Source organism: Trachypithecus francoisi, unplaced genomic scaffold (genome assembly GCF_009764315.1).
Source record: "Trachypithecus francoisi isolate TF-2019V2 unplaced genomic scaffold, Tfra_2.0 Contig00054, whole genome shotgun sequence".
Lineage (NCBI taxonomy): Eukaryota > Metazoa > Chordata > Mammalia > Primates > Cercopithecidae > Trachypithecus > Trachypithecus francoisi.
In genome coordinates this window covers 226,059-245,908 of record NW_022680465.1, presented here as the reverse complement: position 1 = coordinate 245,908, position 19,850 = coordinate 226,059, and the positions used below count along the sequence as shown (strand labels likewise).

General features: G+C 42.8%; 1 protein-coding gene and 1 pseudogene across 1 annotated transcript; both read left to right on the top strand.

Annotated features, from left to right (window-relative positions):
• The first annotated feature begins 1,482 nt into the window (after positions 1-1,482).
• On the top strand, positions 1,483-18,885 carry XKRX (XK related X-linked). Its single transcript, XM_033213757.1, has 3 exons — positions 1,483-3,008; positions 7,951-8,219; positions 17,248-18,885. The coding sequence occupies exons 1-3, from the start codon at positions 2,635-2,637 to the stop codon at positions 17,991-17,993; spliced, it is 1,389 nt and encodes a 462-aa protein (XP_033069648.1). The 5' UTR covers positions 1,483-2,634; the 3' UTR covers positions 17,994-18,885.
• LOC117085185 overlaps positions 8,102-19,850 on the top strand; it is a 38,917-nt pseudogene continuing 27,168 nt past the window's right edge.

Sequence of the window (19,850 nt, the reverse complement as noted above, 5' to 3'; positions counted from 1 at the left end):
CCTCAGTCTCCTGAGTAGCTGGGATTACAGGTGCCCACCACCATGTCCAGCTACTTTTGAATTTTTAGTAGAGATGGGATTTCACCATGTTGGTCAGGCTGCTCTCAAACTCCTGACCTCAGGCGATTCACCCGCCTTGGCTTCCCAAAATGCTGGGATTACAGGCGTGAGCCACCGTGCCCAGCTGACTCTCCCATGTTAGGGGGACCAACTCCCCCTCTCCCAGTGAAATGGGATTAATTGGTCACCTTGCCTGAGATTCACCTTGTGAACAGGTAACTAGAGCAGCCCCAAGAGGTTCTGCACCATATACTGGTGCTGGAGAACCCTGTCCCAGTTGGAATGTCCCAACTAATAAGATAAAGAACACTCTCTGAAGTTGTTCTCAATAGTGTTGACTTCCTTCATGAAATGGAAAGGAGAAAGGAGCAGCCTCCTAGCCTAGATGCTGGCATAGGTGCAGACCAAGATGGGGAGTCTGCTTCAGAATGCGACAACCTTTAGATGTTGAATCTGTCCCTGAATCAGCCCTGGGGAAAGGAGGCAGCAATCATGGAAACCTTAAAAAACAACATAAGACAGGACTACCTGGAGGCCATCATTTTGGTGGCTGCTACTTGGCCACTCCTCACATGGATTTGTTTTACTGACTTCCTGCAGCAAAAGGAGATTGGCACAGGCTCTGCTACATTATTATTAGTAGTAGTAAGACGTAGTCTTGCTCTGTTGCCCAGACTGGAGTGCAGTGGCGCAATCTCAGCTCACTGCAACCTCTGCCTTCCGGGTTCAAGTGATTCTCCTGCCTCAGCCTCCTGAGTAGCTGGGATTACAGTCATGCACCACCACACCCGGCTGATTTTTGTAGTTTTAGTAGAGATGGGGTTTCAACATGTTGGCCAGACTGGTCTCAAACTCCTGACCTCAAGTGATCTGCCGGCCTCAGCCTCCCAAAGTGCTGGGATTACAGGCGTGAGCCACTGTGCCTGGCCTACATTTATATTATTACCAGGAGGCAGATGTTTTCTCTTTTTCTCTGAGGTTTAGAATTATGCAAATGAAGACATGCAAACAAAAGCTCAGTGAGGTAGCGGAGGATTACACTTAAGAATACAGGTAATTTGCAAAGCTCTTTAAGACACCCCTCTCAGTTTTTACTAACAGCTCTCTCTTGGCTCTTTGCCAGTCTGTTTAGAATTTGGCACCTCTTCATAACCTTTCAACCAAAGACCTGTAAGTTCTTTCTAAAGCTCCTATCCTGACCTCATTTTGCAAGTGGAGAAATCAAGACATAAAATATGAGCTTTCAGTGTCTGTGGGCTGACCTTGAGTCTTGACCTTTATCCTGTTCCATCTTCCCTCGCTGAAAACTCTGGCCCAATTCCTCCCAGGTTCCCCCTCGCATGATATTATCTGGAGGGCAATAGGACCTAGGGAGGTTCAACCCTGCGGCCGAGGGAGACCACACCTGCCTAACCGCGTGGGTAGAATGAGTGTTAGAGCAAGTTACTTAACTAGTTAGGGAGGGCGGGGTAGAAGTGGGCGCCTGCTGCTCTTAGGGAAGAGTAAAGCTGTGGCTTCCGCCTGGGTCTGGAGGTCGTGGTCAGAAGTGCTTCTAAAGAGCGGCCCAAGCCCCTTTTGTCCCGCCACTCCTCAAGGAGCATCCCCCGGCTGGCCGCCTGCCCGGGAACTCTCTGGCTGGTTTTGTTTGGCCCCAGCCGTCCCGCCCATCTCGCCCGCCCCCGCCGTCCCGGTGCCTTAGTTTTTGAAGCTGCCGGCCTCTCGCAGCTGGAATCGCAGGCCAGGCAGGACCCTGGCAGCAGACGGCGTCCAAGAGTTTGGCGACATCTGTCCAGCCAGGTTGGCGACCCGCACGTCGTGCCTCTCACTAGTAAAGTTTCTCCAAGGAGAAGCAGCCCCTCCAGCCTTTTCTTGATCCTGTAGAGCGAGCGCGCTCTGCTTCTTTCCCTCAACACTGCTCTCGGAGACAGGGTGGTGACAATACTCCAGTCCCGGGCCAGGCGGTCTTGGGGGCGGGGCTGGGGAATCCGAGGAGCTATCCTGAGAACCCTGGACTCAGCAAAGGTCCTGAGAGCGCGCAGGTGAGCGGGCGAGCTGATAGCTACAGCCTAGCAATAGCTAGGATACCTAGGCACTGAACTGAATCCCGGCTGCGCCCCCTCTTCTGCCCTGGCTCAGCTCTCGCTGACTTGAGAGAACACACTGGTCAGCACTCTTTGTGAGGAGCTGTTGAGTGTCGGTGCCCCCAACAGATTGGCTACCCTCTGCCTGAGGGGCTGCAAAAGGAGCTGCCACGGAAGCCACTGTTCTCATGACTCTTCACGTCCCTGGAGTTGGACTCTGGATGGGGCGCTGGGATGCTTGCTTTTGTCTTGTTCAAGTTTTACAGCAAGTATGTTGACGATTGGAATCCTGGGCCAATCAAGAGTCGAGTTCAAAGTGGTACTCCAGGGTTTTCCATCCCAGACTCCAAGTCGAATCCGAGTCTAGAAGAGAGCGGTTTCTTGCTCTAACTAGTGAATCTCTGTTCCCAAACGGGACTTGACAGAGCTCTCCTCACCTATACTTGGACTGCAGCGGCTACAGGGTTCTCTTGGGGATGGATGGGAGGGTGCTATGAACACCAGACCACAACATTCAGAAAGAACCTCAACAATGGACAGAGTTTATGAAATTCCTGAGGAGCCAAATGTGGATCCGGTTTCATCTCTGCAGGAAGATGTCATCCGTGGAACCAACCCCCGATTTACTTTTCCATTTAGCATCCTTTTCTCCACCTTTTTGTACTGTGGGGAGGCTGCATCTGCTTTGTACATGGTTAGAATCTATCGAAAGAATAGTGAAACTTACTGGATGACATACACCTTTTCTTTCTTTATGTTTTCATCCATTATGGTCCAGTTGACCCTCATTTTTGTTCACAGAGATCTAGCCAAAGATAAACCGCTATCATTATTTATGCATCTAATCCTCTTGGGACCTGTTATCAGGTGAGCAACTTTTAAATCTTTTCTTTACCCCCCAAACCCCACCCCAGACTTGGGCAGAGAAAGATGAAAGATTTACAAGATGGCTACTATGGCTCTAATCAATTCTCTCATTTCCTCCCACTCTCCCTGTCTACCATCCAAAAAACTTATCTGAAATCTCAAATGCCACCATGATGAACATGTGGTATGTACCTGTGTTCCAAAACAATGAACGATACTATTAACAAGACTTTATTAGAGAATGTTTGCTGTCTGGATTTGGGTTGTGTAAACTAGTATGGGAACAACAAGACGTGATCACCCTGTGCATGAAGGCCATAGCTGCAGAGTGTGTAATTTTATTTTTTTAATTTTTTTTTTCTAAGACAAGGTCTTGCTCTGTCTCCCAGGCTACAGTGCAGTGGTGCGATCCTGGCTCACTGCAGCCTTGATCTCCTGGGATCAAGCGATCCTCCCACCTCAGCCTCCAAGTAGCTGGGACCAAAGGCATGCCTCACCATGCCTGGTTAATTTTTTTAAAAAAATTCTAGACCAGGTATGGTGACTCACACGTGTAATCCCAGCACTTTGGGAGGCCGAGGCGGGTGGATCACCTGAGGTCAGGAGTTCAAGACCAGCCTGGCCAACATGGTGAAACCCCATCTCTACTAAAAATCAGCTGGGAGTGGTGGCGCACATCTGTAATCCCAGCTACTCTGGTGGCTGAGGCAGGAGAATCACTTGAACCCGAAAGGTGGAGGTTGCAGTGAGCCAAGATGGGTGCCACTGCACTCCAGCCTGGGCGATAGAATGAGACTCCATCTCAAAAAACAAATAAACAAAAAATTGTAGAGATGGGGTCTCGTTATGTGGACTGGGCTCAAGTGATCTTCCTGCCTCAGCCTCCCAAAGTGAGCCACCGTGCCTGGCCTGAGTGTAATTTTGACTCTACCTTTTGGATGCTTTGTAAATTGGATAAGAGTTTCTTTACCCTGAGCTGCTTGGGCTGGTGCTACTGCCATTTTCAAATTTTCAAAGTAATTTGACATCTGGAAAATATTTTAAACCATCTGTGGTAATCTGGTACCCCAACTCAATGTAGTTCATTCTCTGTTGGTTTATCAGTCTCCTGTTTATCTCTTTGTATATTTCTGCAATAAAGATACAAAGTTAGGAGGGGACAAAGGAAGACAGTTCATCTCTCTATGTGGATGCAGTAGCACAATTTAGTAGTATCAAGTATTTCCATTCAGATTGCCTTCAAGTGGAGAGAATGTACTTAATCCTAGGAAGACAGGCATCTCTGTCAACAGTCTCATCTGGATGCTATGGGGTTTTAAAGGTAGAGAGATGTTGCAAAATTTATGAGTTCAGGAGTAAGGAATGGACCACGTTTGTCTTGATTGCAAGAGAGGTAGACAACTGCAGTCAGCCGAGGAATATGGGCCAGAGTGTTGCAATGGGAAGATACTTCATCATTAGATTAAGGATGGAACTCACTCCTTTATAAAATTTCATATGTGTACATATATATAATTTTTATTTGTCATTTATACCTCAATAAAGCCAGAATTTTTTTTATCAATACATTTTTAAGTGGGGAGGAATTGATTAGGCTCCATCAGAGAGAATATGGGATATCAACAGAAACAGTGGCCTGAAATTCAGGAGATTTGGAGTCTAGTCTTCCCTCTGTCATTGACTGGTTGTGTGTTCTTGGTAAAATCTCTGAAGATGCCTTCACAGGAAGGCATATACAGTTCTCTCATCTGTAAAGCAAATGGGTTAGTCTAAATCATGGGTCTCAAACTCAAACGCTTGCAGGGACCAGGCAGGTATCATAAATGAATGAAGCAGGCCTAGTATAAGAAAAAACAGTAGCCTTGTATGTGATGATAAATGAAAACAAAGTCTCAGTGTTAGAGAAATACTGAGGAGTAGTGGATACCATGGTGATCTGAAATCTTCATGACCTGCCTGAAGGAGGTAGCCCCTCTAGAGCCCTGGCCCATTGTTTCCATGTTGGAATTCAGACCCAGTATTGCCAGATCCACTAAGTTTTCAGGAGATGCTCCAAAGACAGGATTTTTACATGAAATGTCATGATTTTAAATTGTCACAGCTGATTAAAGCAACAACAACAACAACACAGGATGGACCAAACCATCTATTGGTCAGATATAACTCAGCTGGCCTATATGCATCTTTGGACTGGGTAATCTAAAGGTCCTTTACGGTTCTAAATCTTTGAAGTTAAGCTGTAAAAGGAAGACCTCATCTTGACCTTGAAACCAAGAAATTTAAAGATGTCACTAGAGGAGCAAACAAACCATTCGTCCCTCCTTTTTCAAATGCAATATATTGAGTTAACCAATCGAAAACTCTCAAGATACAAATTTCAGAAAGTACCCAGCTGCACCCTCCCCTCTTTTTGACTTCCTTTGTTTGCTTTGTGAACCCTCTGTGTGGAGTGTTGAGTACTGTTTTTCATTTTTGTTGTTTAGCTTTCACTAGAAATGATTGGGAAGCATTTATAACTCAGGCAGCTAAGCCCACAGCAGAGAAAAGATCATTAAAAACTCATAAATTATACTCTGGATTTGTTTATTTTCAAGGCCAATTACTTGTTAGATAGGTAGGAACTTGATTAGTGCTATCAGGCACATGAAAGTGCTTGTAGGGTCTGGGTGCCTTACATGAAATGCAAGCATACTTCTGAAATGAAAATGTACTCTAATTTACTGAAGCTTATAAATGGGCAAACACCCTTGCTTAAACCAGAAAATAGCCTTGAGAATAGAAACGGAACATTTATGTAAATGTAAATGGAACATTTCATGCCACCACCTTCTCCAATACTGTTCTCCAATTTAGCAATAGTACTGATGGGTTTGGATTAAAATATAAAATTTTTCATTGAAAATGCACTTATGCAGAACAAGAATCAGAAAAAAGTGTTGCTTTTTCTTCTCTGTTCTTTCTTTGCATCTTTTTTCCCAGGTCTTAGAGTTTGTCCCTAGAAGGTGAAAATTTCAAGCTACATGCTTCAGAGTGGTACACATGCATCAATCTTAGGGTGATCTATGGAGACTGGCAGTCAGCATATGTTCCAACTTTTCCTTATCAGGAACTAAAGGCTAGAGAGCATATCAACCTCCGGGCTTGTCTTTGGTCTACTTTTCTGTTAAATTTCATTGCTGTTATTATTATCCTCTCCTCCCATAATTGCTTACCCTGTATCATTTTCTCCCTTCTTATTCTTTCATTTACTCAGCAAATATTTCTCAAATACCCACTAAGTGATAAGAGCTGTAAACAAGAAAAATACAACCCTTGACCTCAGTCTATTAGGCAAGATGCCTTAATGTCCACTACAAATGTTCTTACTAGTCATAAGTAGTCCACAGTTTTTATTCGTTCAAGGTGAGTAGGGAAGTGGTAACTCAGGTGTTCCAGAACAAGATGTTCTAGTTGCTTCTCTTCCACTTACCACATCAGAACTGCTATAGACTTCTGATTTGTATGGGGGAGATGGGGGGGCATAGCAGGAAATGTCATCTTACCCTTATTCCAAGGATGATAGACTTTCATAAGGACTTTCTCTTTGTAAAGAAAGAATCCAGTTTAAAAGGCTTCTGTCCACAAACAGGTCAAGAGGCACAAAAAGTAACTATTACAGTGATCTTTTGAGGGCCTAGATATGTAGTTCATTCAGGTTTGAGTTGTCGTCTTTTAAGTACCTTTGTTGCTTTCATTGCTTCCTGTGTATATGAGATATTTTTTTTTCCCTGATCTCTCCCAAGACTTTTTGGCTGAGATATAGTTATGAGCCCTTTCTTGAAAAAGCAGAATCTGGCCAGGTGCCAGCCTCCCAGCACTTTGGGAGGCTGAGGCGGGTGGATCACCTGAGGTCAGGAGTTCAAGACCAGCCTGGCCAATATGGTGAAAACCCATCTCTACTAAAAATACAAAAACAAAAACAAAAACAAAAACAAAAAACTTAGCCAGACGTGGTGGCACGTGCCTGTAATCCCAGCTACTCAGGAGGCTGAGGCAGGAGAATCACTTGAACCCAGGAGGCAGAGGTTACAGTGAGCCGAGATCGTGCCACTGCACTCCAGCCTGGGTGACAGAGCAAGACTCTGTCTCAAAATTAAATTAAATTAAATTAAATTAAAGAAAAAGCAGAATCTGAAACCTTGGTTATGGAGCTGAATGCTTTGAGTGAGGAATGCTTTACCTCACGAATTTGAGGTAAGAAAACAGGCCTTTTGGAACCTTCATCATTTCGCTAGGAAAACAGTATTGACTTAATACCTCTGTGTTCAAGGCACTTTTCTACCTGCCATAGGCCTATTCTTAAAAAGACAAAACAATTCCTCAAGTCCTCAAACAAGTACTTCTGAAATGGTGTTCTTAGGATAGTCAATGACTGGACAAAAAAGGATTTCGATTCATGTAACTTGTAGAAGGCATGATCTACCCTTTGACTTATGAGAAATGATCAGAGCAGGAGAGAGAAAAAGACAAAAAAGTAGTGCAGGCCGGCCATGGTGTCCCACACGTGTGATCCCAGCACTTTAGGATCCCAGCACTTTGGGTCAAGGCAGTAGGATTTCTTGAGCCCAGGGGTTCGAGACCAGTCTGGGAAACATGCTCTCATCTCTACACAGATTAAAAATAGCTGGCATGGTGGCATATGCCTGTAGTCCTAGCTACTCAGAAGGCTGAGATGGGAGGATCGCTTGAGACCAGGAGGTCAAGGCTGCAATGAATCATGATTGTGCCACTGCACTCTAGCCAGGGTGACAGAGTAAGACCTTGTCTCAAAAATAAAATAAAATAAAACAAAACAAAATAAAATAAAGTAGCACAGCCTCCCCAAGTTATTTTTTTCCCCTCATTACAACCTCCCTTCCCAGGACAGCTTTAGTTAAGTTCGCATGATGCTTTACTTCTGCAGATGTTTGGAGGCCATGATTAAGTACCTCACACTGTGGAAGAAAGAGGAGCAGGAGGAGCCCTATGTCAGCCTCACCCGAAAGAAGATGCTAATAGATGGCGAGGAGGTGCTGATAGAATGGGAGGTGGGCCACTCCATCCGGACCCTGGCTATGCACCGCAATGCCTACAAACGTATGTCACAGATCCAAGCCTTCCTGGGCTCAGTGCCCCAGCTGACCTATCAGCTCTATGTGAGCCTGATCTCTGCAGAGGTTCCCCTGGGTAGAGGTGAGTGGGGTCAGGAGAGGGGAGGGCTCCAGTTAAATCAAGGGTCTTAGAAGTCTAGACCCAAGCTGTCTAATATACTGGCCACTAGCTTCATGTGGCTATTTAACTTAAAATTAAATAAAATTAAAAACTTGCCCATTGATACTAGCTACATTTCAAGTTCTCAGTAGCCATGCGTGGCTAGCAACTACTGTATTGGATGGCACAGGTATAATTCCCATCATCACAGAAAGTTCTATTGGACAGCACTGGGAGATTGTCAAAGAACTTGTGGAGTGAGACATCTCAAGCCTGCCAGATTTCTTAAACAGGTAAGCTGTTTAGACTAAAAATGTCACAGATAAGCCTTCTCTGGGCCCAGAAGAAGCCAATAATACCAGCTGTTAGTAGGATATTTTCCCTTGCCCAAAATGTTTGAATTATGCTGTTAGTTGTTTTGTTTGTTTAAGGATGGCAGTCTTTAATAAGAGGTTCACAACTAGTACTGATCATCAGAATCATGTGATGAGCTTCTTTTTGAAATTATATTTGCTCCCCAGACTTAAATCAATCTTAGAGTGTGGCTGGGGCAGGAATATGTATTTCTAAAAGTTACCCCAGTTGATTTTGATCAGCCACATTTGGGAACCAATGATTGAATCATTTCTGCTAATGCCAGTGGAGAGAAAGAAAAGGAGTGTGGGGTGAATACTAATGAGAGTGAGGCCTGGTCCAGGTTCTGACCTTCACTGTGATCTTTGGAGGAAGTTAAAAAGCAATCACTGACCTAATTTCCCACTTGTAAAAAAGGGATCCTGAAATGAGTACGACTTCTAGCAGTGGATGAAATGTGAGTCAGTGTTTTCAAAGTTGAGATAAATTGTTGTTAATGAATTTTAACAGCCTGAGATGTGCTTCATCTGCTTGGGCAGGCGCTGGTATAGGTGTGGGTACAGCTTTGGACCATTTCCTAATTATTAGGTTCTAGCCCTGTTTAGCAAAGTCTCATGTCTCAAATAAGGTAAGGAGGAAATTTGCCCTCTTTTGTCTTTTTTCCTCACTAAGAATTGTTCTTGAAGTTCTATTGGTCTTGAAGCTTTTCACATACATACATAGTAGTTTGAGGAGAATACTCTTTAGAAATGATGATGCTTTTCCTTTAAATCATCTAATAAAAATAGGTGTACATTACAGCTGTGCGTGGTGGCTCACGTCTGTAATCCTAGCACTTTGGGAGGCCGAGGCAGGTAAATCACTTGAAGTCAGGAGTTCAAAACCATCCTGGCCAACATGGTGAAACCCCATTTCTACTAAAAAAAAATTTTTTTTTTGAGACGGAGTCTCGCTCTGTCGCCCAGGCTGGAGTGCAGTGGCCAGATCTCAGCTCACTGCAAGCTCCGCCTCCCAGGTTTACGCCATTCTCCTGCCTCAGCCTCCGGGTAGCTGGGACTACAGGCGCCCGCCACCTCGCCGGCTAGTTTTTTGTATTTTTTAGTAGAGACGGGGTTTCACCGTGTTAGCCAGGATGGTCTCGATCTCCCGACCTCGTGATCCGCCCGTCTCGGCCTCCCAAAGTGCTGGGATTACAGACGAGCCACCGCGCCGGCCTACTAAAAATATTTTTAAAAAATCAAGGCTGGGCATGGTGGCTGGTGCCTGTAATCCCAGCACTGTGGGAGGCTGAGGTAGGTGGATCACCTGAGGTCAGGAGGTTGAGACCAGTCTGGCCAACATGGCAAAACCCTGTCTCTACTAAAAATACAAAAATTAGGCCGGGCGCGGTGGCTCAAGCCTGTAATCCCAGCACTTTGGGAGGCCGAGACGGCGGATCACGAGGTCAGGAGATGGAGACCATCCTGGCTAACACGGTGAAACCCCGTCTCTACTAAAAATACAAAAACTAGCCGGGCGAGGTGGCGGGTGCCTGTAGTCCCAGCTACTCGGGAGGCTGAGGCAGGAGAATGGCGTAAACCCAGGAGGCAGAGTTTGCAGTGAGCTGAGATCCGGCCACTGCACTCCAGTCCGGGCGACAGAGCGAGACTCCGCCTCAAAAAAAAAAAAAAAAAAATTAGCCAGGCATGGTGGCGGATGCTTATAATCCCAGCTACTTGGGAGGCTGATGCACGAGAACCATTTGAACATGGAGCCCTGATCTTGCTGTTGCACTCCAACCTGGGCAACAGAGTGAGACTGTCTCAAAAAAAAAAAAAAAAAAATTAGCTACTCGTGGTGGCAGGTGCCTGTAATCCTAGCTACTCGGGAGGCTGAAGTAGGAGAATTGCTTGAACCTGGGAGTTGGAGTTTGCAGTGAGCCGAGATTGCACCACTGCACTCCAGCCTTGGCGACAGAGGGAGACTCCCGTCTCATTCATTCATTCATTCATTCATTCATTCATTCATTCATTCATAAATAAATAAATAAAGGAGTACATTACAAAAGTAATACATGCACAGATTGACGTATAAGTAATTGTATATGCACAGAAAATTTCTGGAAAACCATGCAAGAAACTACCTCTGAAACTACCTCTGCGGAGTGGGAATGAAAAGTCAGCAGTCTTACTTTTTTAAATTCTTCTGTATGGTTTGAAATTTTTTTTTCTTGATCATGCATTACTAGTTTTGGTCTTTATTTTTTTTTAATTACAAAAGTCAGACATGGTTATAGTAAAAATTAAAAACCATACAGAATAGATATAAAATAGGAAATGTAATCTCACTCCCCAAAGATAACCTCTGTTAATTATCCAGTATATATCCTTCTGGACTTATTTTTACTATGTAAACACAAACATACATGCAACATATATTGTATATGTTTTTGCCCAAAAATGGACTGTATGAAACATTCTGTCAACAAAGTCTTTTTCAAAAGTACGATATGCCAGTACATCTTTTCTCAAGTTATTATATATGCATGTATCACAATAATAAACAATAATATGGGTTTCCTTTATATGAATTAGACTATTCTTATTCTCCTAATTTTCTATTGATAGGATTCTATTGATTGTCTCAAAAAAGAAAAAGAAAAAAAAAGATAGCACAACCTCCTCAAGTTATTTTTTCCCCTCATTACAACCTCTCTTCCCAGGACAGCTTTAGTTAAGTTCCCATGATGCTTTACTTCTGCAGATGTTTGGAGGCCATGATTAAGGACCTCACACTGTGGAAGAAAGAGGGGCAGCAGGAGCCCTATGTCAGTCTCACAAATTTTAATTTTTCACAAAAAAGTTTTTTCTAATTACAAATTATGCCACAGTAAACATCTTTATAAATGCATGTGTCCTCGAATGAGACTTTGTAGGATAAATTTGTAGCAGTAGAATTGCTGAGTGGAAGGATAGGTATGTTTAAAATTTTATTGATATTGCCAAATAACTCTCCCAAAAAGGTATATGAATTTATACTTTCACCAACAGTATACAAATGTGCCTGTTTCTGTTTCTTCATATCTTAAACTCAATATTATTTATTTGTGTAATTATAAAATAATTGACTTTTAAAATATTGGCTTTCTTTGGTTATGAATGAAGCTGAGCATCTTTTTGTGTTTGGTCATTGTGTGTTCTGTGAATTGCTTGTTTATATATTTTACTCGCTTTTTCTAGTGAGTTGTCTTTTTCATGTTAAGTTTTAGGAGCTATTTGCTTATTCTCGTTATTAATCCTTTCTCTGCTGTGAATGAGTATGTACGCATATATTTGTATATTTTTTGTTTGTACATACACACGTTTTAAATATGTATATACATGTTGTACATGTAATATGTGTGTGATATATTTAATATCCACAATACACTTTGTAGTATCTTCTGGCATTCTGAAGTATTACATTTTTATGTATTCAAATTCTTTATTGCTTTTAGATTTTGTGCCTTTCTTACAAAGGCCTATCACATCTCTCATCTGGTAGAACAATTTTCCCCAATCTTCTAAGTAGATTAATTTTCAAGATCAGTTTTTAAATTCCTCCTAAAAAAACAAAGCAAAATAATAACAGCAAAAGAAAAAAACATTTCATTGAGATTCTGATTGAGATTGGTATCAAATTGCTTAGATTATTTGGGGGGAATTTACATGTTTATAGGATTGATGGATTTCATATTGTGAAATGATAAATCTCTCCATTTTATTAATTTTTTAAAATGTACCTCAGTAAAATTGTATCATTTTCTTCAGTAAAGTTGTATAGTTTTCTTGCTATGAGTCTTACATTTTTATAAGGCTTACTTTCAGATGTTCTATCAGTTTTAAAATGACCTGATTTTCTAAGTACCAGGATAGTATCCAGGTAAAGTAAACCCACCTACCATACTTTTGGAAACACGGGGATGATGAAGATGACAAAGAATAGGAAGAAAGAGGAGGAGGGGGAGGAGGAGAAAAAGGACAAGAAAGAATAAGGGAAGAAGGAAGAAAAAGAAAGAAGAACACAGCTAAAATATAGAATTTACTCGGTTCTAAGCATTTCTCTAAGCCCTTTACATGTAAATGTTTATTTAATCTTTACCACAACCTATGAGATAATTATTATTCTCATTTTACAGATGAAGAAACAGACACACTGAGAGTTTAAGTATATTCCCCCAAGGTCCCGTAAGCAAAGATTGGATTGGAATTCAGGGTGTTTGCTTCCAGAGCCTGTGTATTTTGTTCTTTTATGGCATGAGTCTATTTGTAGGGACACAGATTGAAAATGTTTTGACATTTATTGGAAGCATCAGGTTTTTTTTCCTTCCGTTACACTACTAATCAATAAATGAGTTCTAATGTAACGGAAAGCATCGCCACACAGCTGAATGTGTGCTCTGACATTCCCAGTTCTATAAGGTGCATCAGCTCTTGAGGATGGGACTGAGAATGGTTGAGAAAGCAAGTGTCACCACTTCGAGAGTCTCCATTCCAGTCTCTGAGATTCCAACACTCTACTTAAAACTGAAGAACTTAGAAACAGAGCTGTGCTTCCTTTTGGGTTTACCTGGGAGACATCTTAACTTTTCCTCCATGAAAAGTAAAAGATTAAGTTGACATCGCTATGGCCACCTTTTCCCTAGATCAAGTGTTTTAATAGGAACAGAAAGCTCCAGCTTTTCTTTTGGATGAGTATTCCTCAGCCCTCCCAGTTCTCTTGAGAGCACTGGATTTTTCTTAGTAATCAGCATCCTTTGATATAAAGAAAGAAAAGGAAAGGGCCACCTGTGTCATCTATAGTTGAGGCTTAGGTAGGTTAGGGAGCATCCTGGCTCTTTAGGGCCACTACTCTAACATATGGTTCCATGGATGTCATGGGTGAGGCAACAGGGTTTTGAATTTTTTGAACCACTCTGCTGCAAATTCAGATTCCTAACATATGGGGGTAATGAATTGACATTGTTGATGACAAATGTGAGCAACTCTAGAGTATCTCAGTGACTTGAGAACTGAGGCACATAGATATTCAGTGACTTCCAAAAGTTCCCATACAGCTGAACCAAGGATTGATTCTCTTTCTTTCTTTCTTTTTCTTTTTCTTTCTTTCTTCTTTCTTTCTTTCTTTCTTTTTTTTTTTTTTTTTTTTTTTTTTTTGAGACGGAGTCTCGCTCTGCCACCCAGGCTGGAGTGCAGTGGCCAGATCTCAGCTCACTGCAAGCTCCGCCTCCCGGGTTTACGCCATCCTCCTGCCTCAGCCTCCCGAGTAGCTGGGACTACAGGCGCCCGCCTTGTCCCCCGGCTAGTTTTTTGTATTTTTAAGTAGAGACAGGGTTTCACCGTATTAGCCAGGATGGTCTCGATCTCCTGACCTCGTGATCCGCCCGTCTCGGCCTCCCGAAGTGCTGGGATTACAGGCTTGAGCCACCGCGCCCGGCCTCTTTCTTTCTTTCTTTCTTTCTTTTTCTTTCTCTCTCTCTCTCTCTCTCTCTTTCTTTCTTTTCTTTCTTTCTTTCTTTTTTTTTTTTTTGAGACAGAGTCTCACTCTGTCGCCCAGGCTGGAGTGCAGTGGCCAGATCTCAGCTCACTGCAAGCTCCGCCTCCCGGGTTTACGCCATTCTCCTGCCTCAGCCTCCGGGTAGCTGGACTACAGGCGCCCGCCACCTCGCCGGCTAGTTTTTTTTTGTATTTTTTAGTAGAGACAGGATTTCACCGTGTTAGCCAGGATGGTCTCGATCTCCTGACCTCGTGATCCGCCCGTCTCGGCCTCCCAAAGTGCTGGGATTACAGGCTTGAGCCACCGTGCCCGGCCCTCTCCTTCCTTCCTTCCTTCCTTCCTTCCTTCCTTCCTTCCTTCCTTCCTTCCTTCCTTCTTTCTTTCTTTCTTTCTTTCTTTCTCTTTCTTTCTCTCTCTCTCTTCTTCCCTTCCTCCCTTCCTCTTTCTTTCTTTTTCTTCTTTCTTTCTCCTTTTCTTTCTTCCTCTTCCCTTCCTCTTTCTTTCTCTCTCTCTTCTTCCCTTCCTCCCTTTTTCTCTCTCGCTCTCTCTTTCTTTCTTTCTCTCTCTTCTTCCCTTCTTCCTTTCCTCCCTTTCTTTCTTTCTCTCTCTCCTTCCTTCCTTCTTTCCTTCCTTCCTTCCTTTCTTTCTTTCTTTTCTTTCTTTCTTTCTTTCTTTCTTTCCTTCTTTCCTCCTCTTGTCTCCTCTCCTCTCCTCTCTGTTCCTTTCCTTTCCTTTCCTTTCCTTTCCTTTCCTTTCCTTTCCTTTCCTTTCTTCTCTTCCTCTTTATAGGCATGCACCACCACGCCTGGCTAATTTTTGTATTCTTAGTAGAGACCAGGTTTTACCATGTTGGTCAGGCTGATCTTGAACTCCTGACCTCAGGTGATCCACCCATCTCAGCCTCCCAAAGTGCTGGGATTACAGGTGTGAGCCACCGTGTGCCTGGCTGGAACCAAGGATTTCTAATTAGTTTTATTTATTTATTTATTTTTTCTTTTTGAGACGGAATCTCACTCTGGCGCCCAGGCTGGAGTGCAGTGGGGCGATCTCAACTCACTGCAACCTCTGCCTCCTGGGTTCAAGTGATTCTCGTGCCTCAGCCTCCTGAGCAGCTGGGATTACAGGCATGCCATCATGCCCAGGTAATTTTTTTTTTCTTTTTGAGACAGAGTCTCACTCTGTTGCCCAGGCTGGGTCACAGTGTGTAATCTCGGCCCACTGTAACCTCTGCCTCCCGGGTTCAAACAATTCTCCTGCTTCAGTGTCCTAGGTAGCTGGGATTACAGGTGCACACCACCACACCTGACTAATACTTGTATTTTTAGTGGAGATGGGGTTTCATCATGTTGGCCAGGCTGGTCTCGAACTCCTGACCTCAGGTGATCCATCTGTGTTGGCCTCCCAATGTGCTGGGATAACAGGCATGAGTCACCACGCCCAGCCTAATTAGGTATTTTATGCACCTCTCTAATCTCAGAAGTCTTCATTAATTCCACAAACATTTACTGAGCACCTGTTATGTTCCAGGTAATATATTAGGCTCTGGAATACAGCAGTGAGCAAAATAGACATGGTCCCTCCTGCCTTTATGGAATTTTCAATACACATTTTGACACATCACTGAAGTTAAGTGTTATAGAAATACTCAAACAATGTTAGTTCCTTGAAGAAAATATACATCAAAGAAGGGACTTCTATTAGCAAGGGCATTCTCTATGAGTCTCCCAAGACTGGATTTTTTCAGATAGAGTTCTTTCTGCCTTATTCAATGTTTGTTCCAAAGCCTGCTTCATCAGCAAAGTCTGCCTGATACCTTTATATGTACTCTTCTCATGTTAGTGACTTCTCAATGTTCTAAGACCCACGCTTTTTAAGGAAGTTTATTTTGTATATTTATATGATTATTAAAGTGTTACAGTATATGTTCATCATGGGAAATTTAGAAAATAGAGCAATGTAGAGAAAAAGATTTCTAAAACTGATATAAGACTATCACACACAAAAAAGATATTTTGGTTCATTTTTTCAATTTTTTGTGCATCTATTTTGTTTTATTGTATGTATTCAAGGTGTACAATGTGATGTTTTGATGTATGTACACATTGTGAAATGATTACCACAACCAAACTAACACATTCATCACCTCACATAGTTACCATTTTTGTACGTGTGTGTGTGTGTATATGTGTGTGTGGTAAAACTTAAGATCTACTCTCTTTAAAAATTTCAAGTACACAATACATTATTGCCAACTATAGTCATCATGTTGTACATTAGAGCTCTGAAACTTATTCATCTTATAACTCTAAGTTTGTAGCCTTTGATCAAAATCCTTCCATTTCCCTAAGGCCCCATCCCCTGGTAACCACACATTCTACTCTGTTTCTAGGAGTTCAACTTTTTTAGATTCCACATATAAGTAAGACAATGCAGTATTTTTCTTTATGTGTCTAGCTCATTTCACTTAGCATAATGTCCTCTAGGTTCATCTGTGTTGTCACAGATGGCAGGGTGTCCTTAATTTTATGGTTGAATAATATTCATACACACACACCAGATTTTCTTTATCCATTCATCTGTCAACAGATACTGAGTTTGTTTCCATAGCTGGGCTATTGAGAATAATACTACAATGAACATGGGAGTGCAGATATCTCTTCGAGATACTGATTTTCTTTAGGTATACAGCCAGCAGTGGGATTATTTGATCACTTGGCCATTTGTTTTTAATTTTTTTGGAGAACCTCCATACTGTTTTCCATAATGGCTGTATCAATTTATGTTCCCACAAACAGTGTACAAGGGTCTTTTTTCTCACATCCCCACCAACACTTTTTTTTTTTTTTAATAATAGCCATTCTAACAGCTGTGAGGTGATAGCTCATTGTGTTTTGATTTGCATTTTTGTGATGATTAGTGATGTTGAACACCTTTTCATATACCTGTTGGCCATTTATATGCCGCCTTTGGAGAAAGTCTATTCAAATGCATGCTATTTGTTTACATAGCTGTGATGATATTTGCATTTGCTCTTAACTGGAGCTCTCAAGTCTCACCTGTCATCTCTCTGGACCTCTGGGTTATAAAGTACAGCCTTCATTACCAACATTGACTGATTGCCTGTTTTTTTTTTTTTTAACAGTTGTGCTAATGGTATTTTCCCTGGTATCTGTCACCTATGGGGCTACCCTTTGCAATATGTTGGCTATCCAGATCAAGTATGATGACTACAAGATTCGCCTTGGGCCACTAGAAGTCCTTTGCATCACCATCTGGCGGACATTGGAGATCACTTCCCGCCTCCTGATTCTAGTACTCTTCTCAGCCACTTTGAAGTTGAAGGCTGTGCCCTTCCTAGTGCTCAACTTCCTGATCATCCTCTTTGAGCCCTGGATTAAGTTCTGGAAGAGTGGTGCCCAGATGCCCAATAACATTGAGAAAAACTTCAGCCGGGTCGGCACTCTGGTGGTCCTGATTTCTGTCACCATCCTCTATGCTGGCATCAACTTCTCTTGCTGGTCAGCTTTGCAGTTGAGGTTGGCAGACAGAGATCTCGTCGACAAAGGGCAGAACTGGGGACATATGGGCCTGCACTATAGTGTGAGGTTGGTAGAGAATGTGATCATGGTCTTGGTTTTTAAGTTCTTTGGAGCGAAAGTGTTACTGAATTACTGTCATTCCTTGATTGCCTTGCAGCTCATTATTGCTTATCTGATTTCCATTGGCTTCATGCTCCTTTTCTTCCAGTACTTGCATCCATTGCGCTCACTCTTCGCCCATAATGTAGTAGACTACCTCCACTGTGTCTGCTGCCACCGGCACCCTCGGACCAGGGTTGAGAACCCAGAGCCACCCCTTGAGACTGAAGCAAGGCAAAGTGTTGTCTGATTCTATTTCCTGGGTATTTTAGGATGAGTTGGGAGTTGCCAAGAGTAACCATGAAATTGAAGGAAAGGATGAGGCTCATGGGTGAGATACCCATCAGTACATTTTCTTGACTTTTCTGTTAAGCCTATCAGAAGAAAGAGCAACTCCCAAATAGGTTTTATTTTCTTAAGAGTTACCACTATGTTTGGAACCAGGGGGTATCCACTATATAGTTGAAAGGGTCAGAAATACCATTCACACCTTTCTTACCCAGGTTGATTGGGATAACTTGCCTTCAAACACTTTAGGCTCTCTAAAGTGACCTTCTAGCTCTGCTCATTTGCTTGATGCATTTCTGAGCTTTCCTGGACTGAGCCGAAGGCCCAGAATCCCACTAGAATATATCCTGACTGATCAGAGGATATGACAACTTACCAGCTAAGAGTACTTCCCAGGAAACAGTCTGACTAATGTGGAACCTGCAACTGTCAGTGTGGCTGGGGTCTTTTTAATTCCAGTGAGAAGCTCTGGCTGAGAGGAAAATCCCCACTATTAAAAAAGCTGCTCCCCAAACAGATTAGCTCTCTGTTAGGATTTTACTAGTGGCCATTCAGCAAGGACCTCTCTTTACAGTGGCACTTCATAGGCACACTCTGAGGAGAGAGTGCAGAGTAGAATTCCTTCAGGGCATAAGCCAAAATGACTCTTTTTCTCAGGCACCTGCATGGACCTCCAGCTTGTCTAGTGGAATTGTTGAGCGAAGCCTCTCCCTTAGTGCCTCATTAGCAGAGATTCATCCAACCCAGCTTTTCTGTGCTCTTGGTATTTTACTACTTGATGTGGACCTCAGAGAAGTTGAACTGTAATTGAAAATGTTTCCGATGTGTGGAAAAAATGAAGACTACTTTGTGTCTGCTGTTGTCCTGAGTATTTCATTAATGTGTGTGTGTGTGTGTGTGTGTGTGTGTGTGTGTGTGTGTGTGTTTAGGGGAGAGAGAAAGTAATGATGGCTGAGACATCACCTTCATGTTGTTTGGGATTGGGATGGGTGACTAACACTCCAAGGTAGAGTGAAGTCAAAGGAGGGAAACAAGATCACATTAAATCATCATCAGTACTGGTTTCTGCCTACAGGATTTTACTTTTTTTTTCTTTTTTTTTCTCTTTTCTGAGATGGAGTCTCACTCTGTTTTCTAGGCTGGAGTGCAGTGATATGATCTTGGCTCACTGCAGCCTCTGCCTCCTGGGTTCAAGCAGTTCTTCTGCCTCAGCCTCCCGAGTAGCTGGGATTATAGGTGCCCGCCACCATGCCTGGCTAATTTTTGTATTTTTAGTAGAGACGGGGTTTCACCATGTTGGCCAGGCTGATCTCGAACTCCTGACCTCAAGTGATCCACCCACCTCGGTCTCCCAAAGCGCTGGGATTACAGGCATGAGCCACCTCACCCAGCCAGGATTTTACTTTATAACAAGGAGCATATGTTTACCAACCCTCTGTTCGTTCCTATACCCCCAGTGGATGAATACGTGTCTCCTTTTCTCCTATATTTTAATGTTTACATCTTATATCAGTTGGGTATTTTGATAGGAATGTCAGCCAGCTACCTCTGAGGTAACCAAGGGATTGAAGTTACTGTGGCCACTGCCTTTTGGGACCAGATATTCCAGCATTTACCTAACTAATGCTTGCCCTTCCCAGACCAGGAAAATTAGAACTCCTAGTAATGTGTACCAGTCGTGGCCACCACAACACTTCAAGAAATTGTGAACAATCTGACCTAGGGCTTCCCGTCCTCATCCAATTTTACTCTTGGTAGCATGCTAAGAATTTATCTTTAGTCATTTCCTCTCCTCTTATCCAATGTCAGGACATTATGT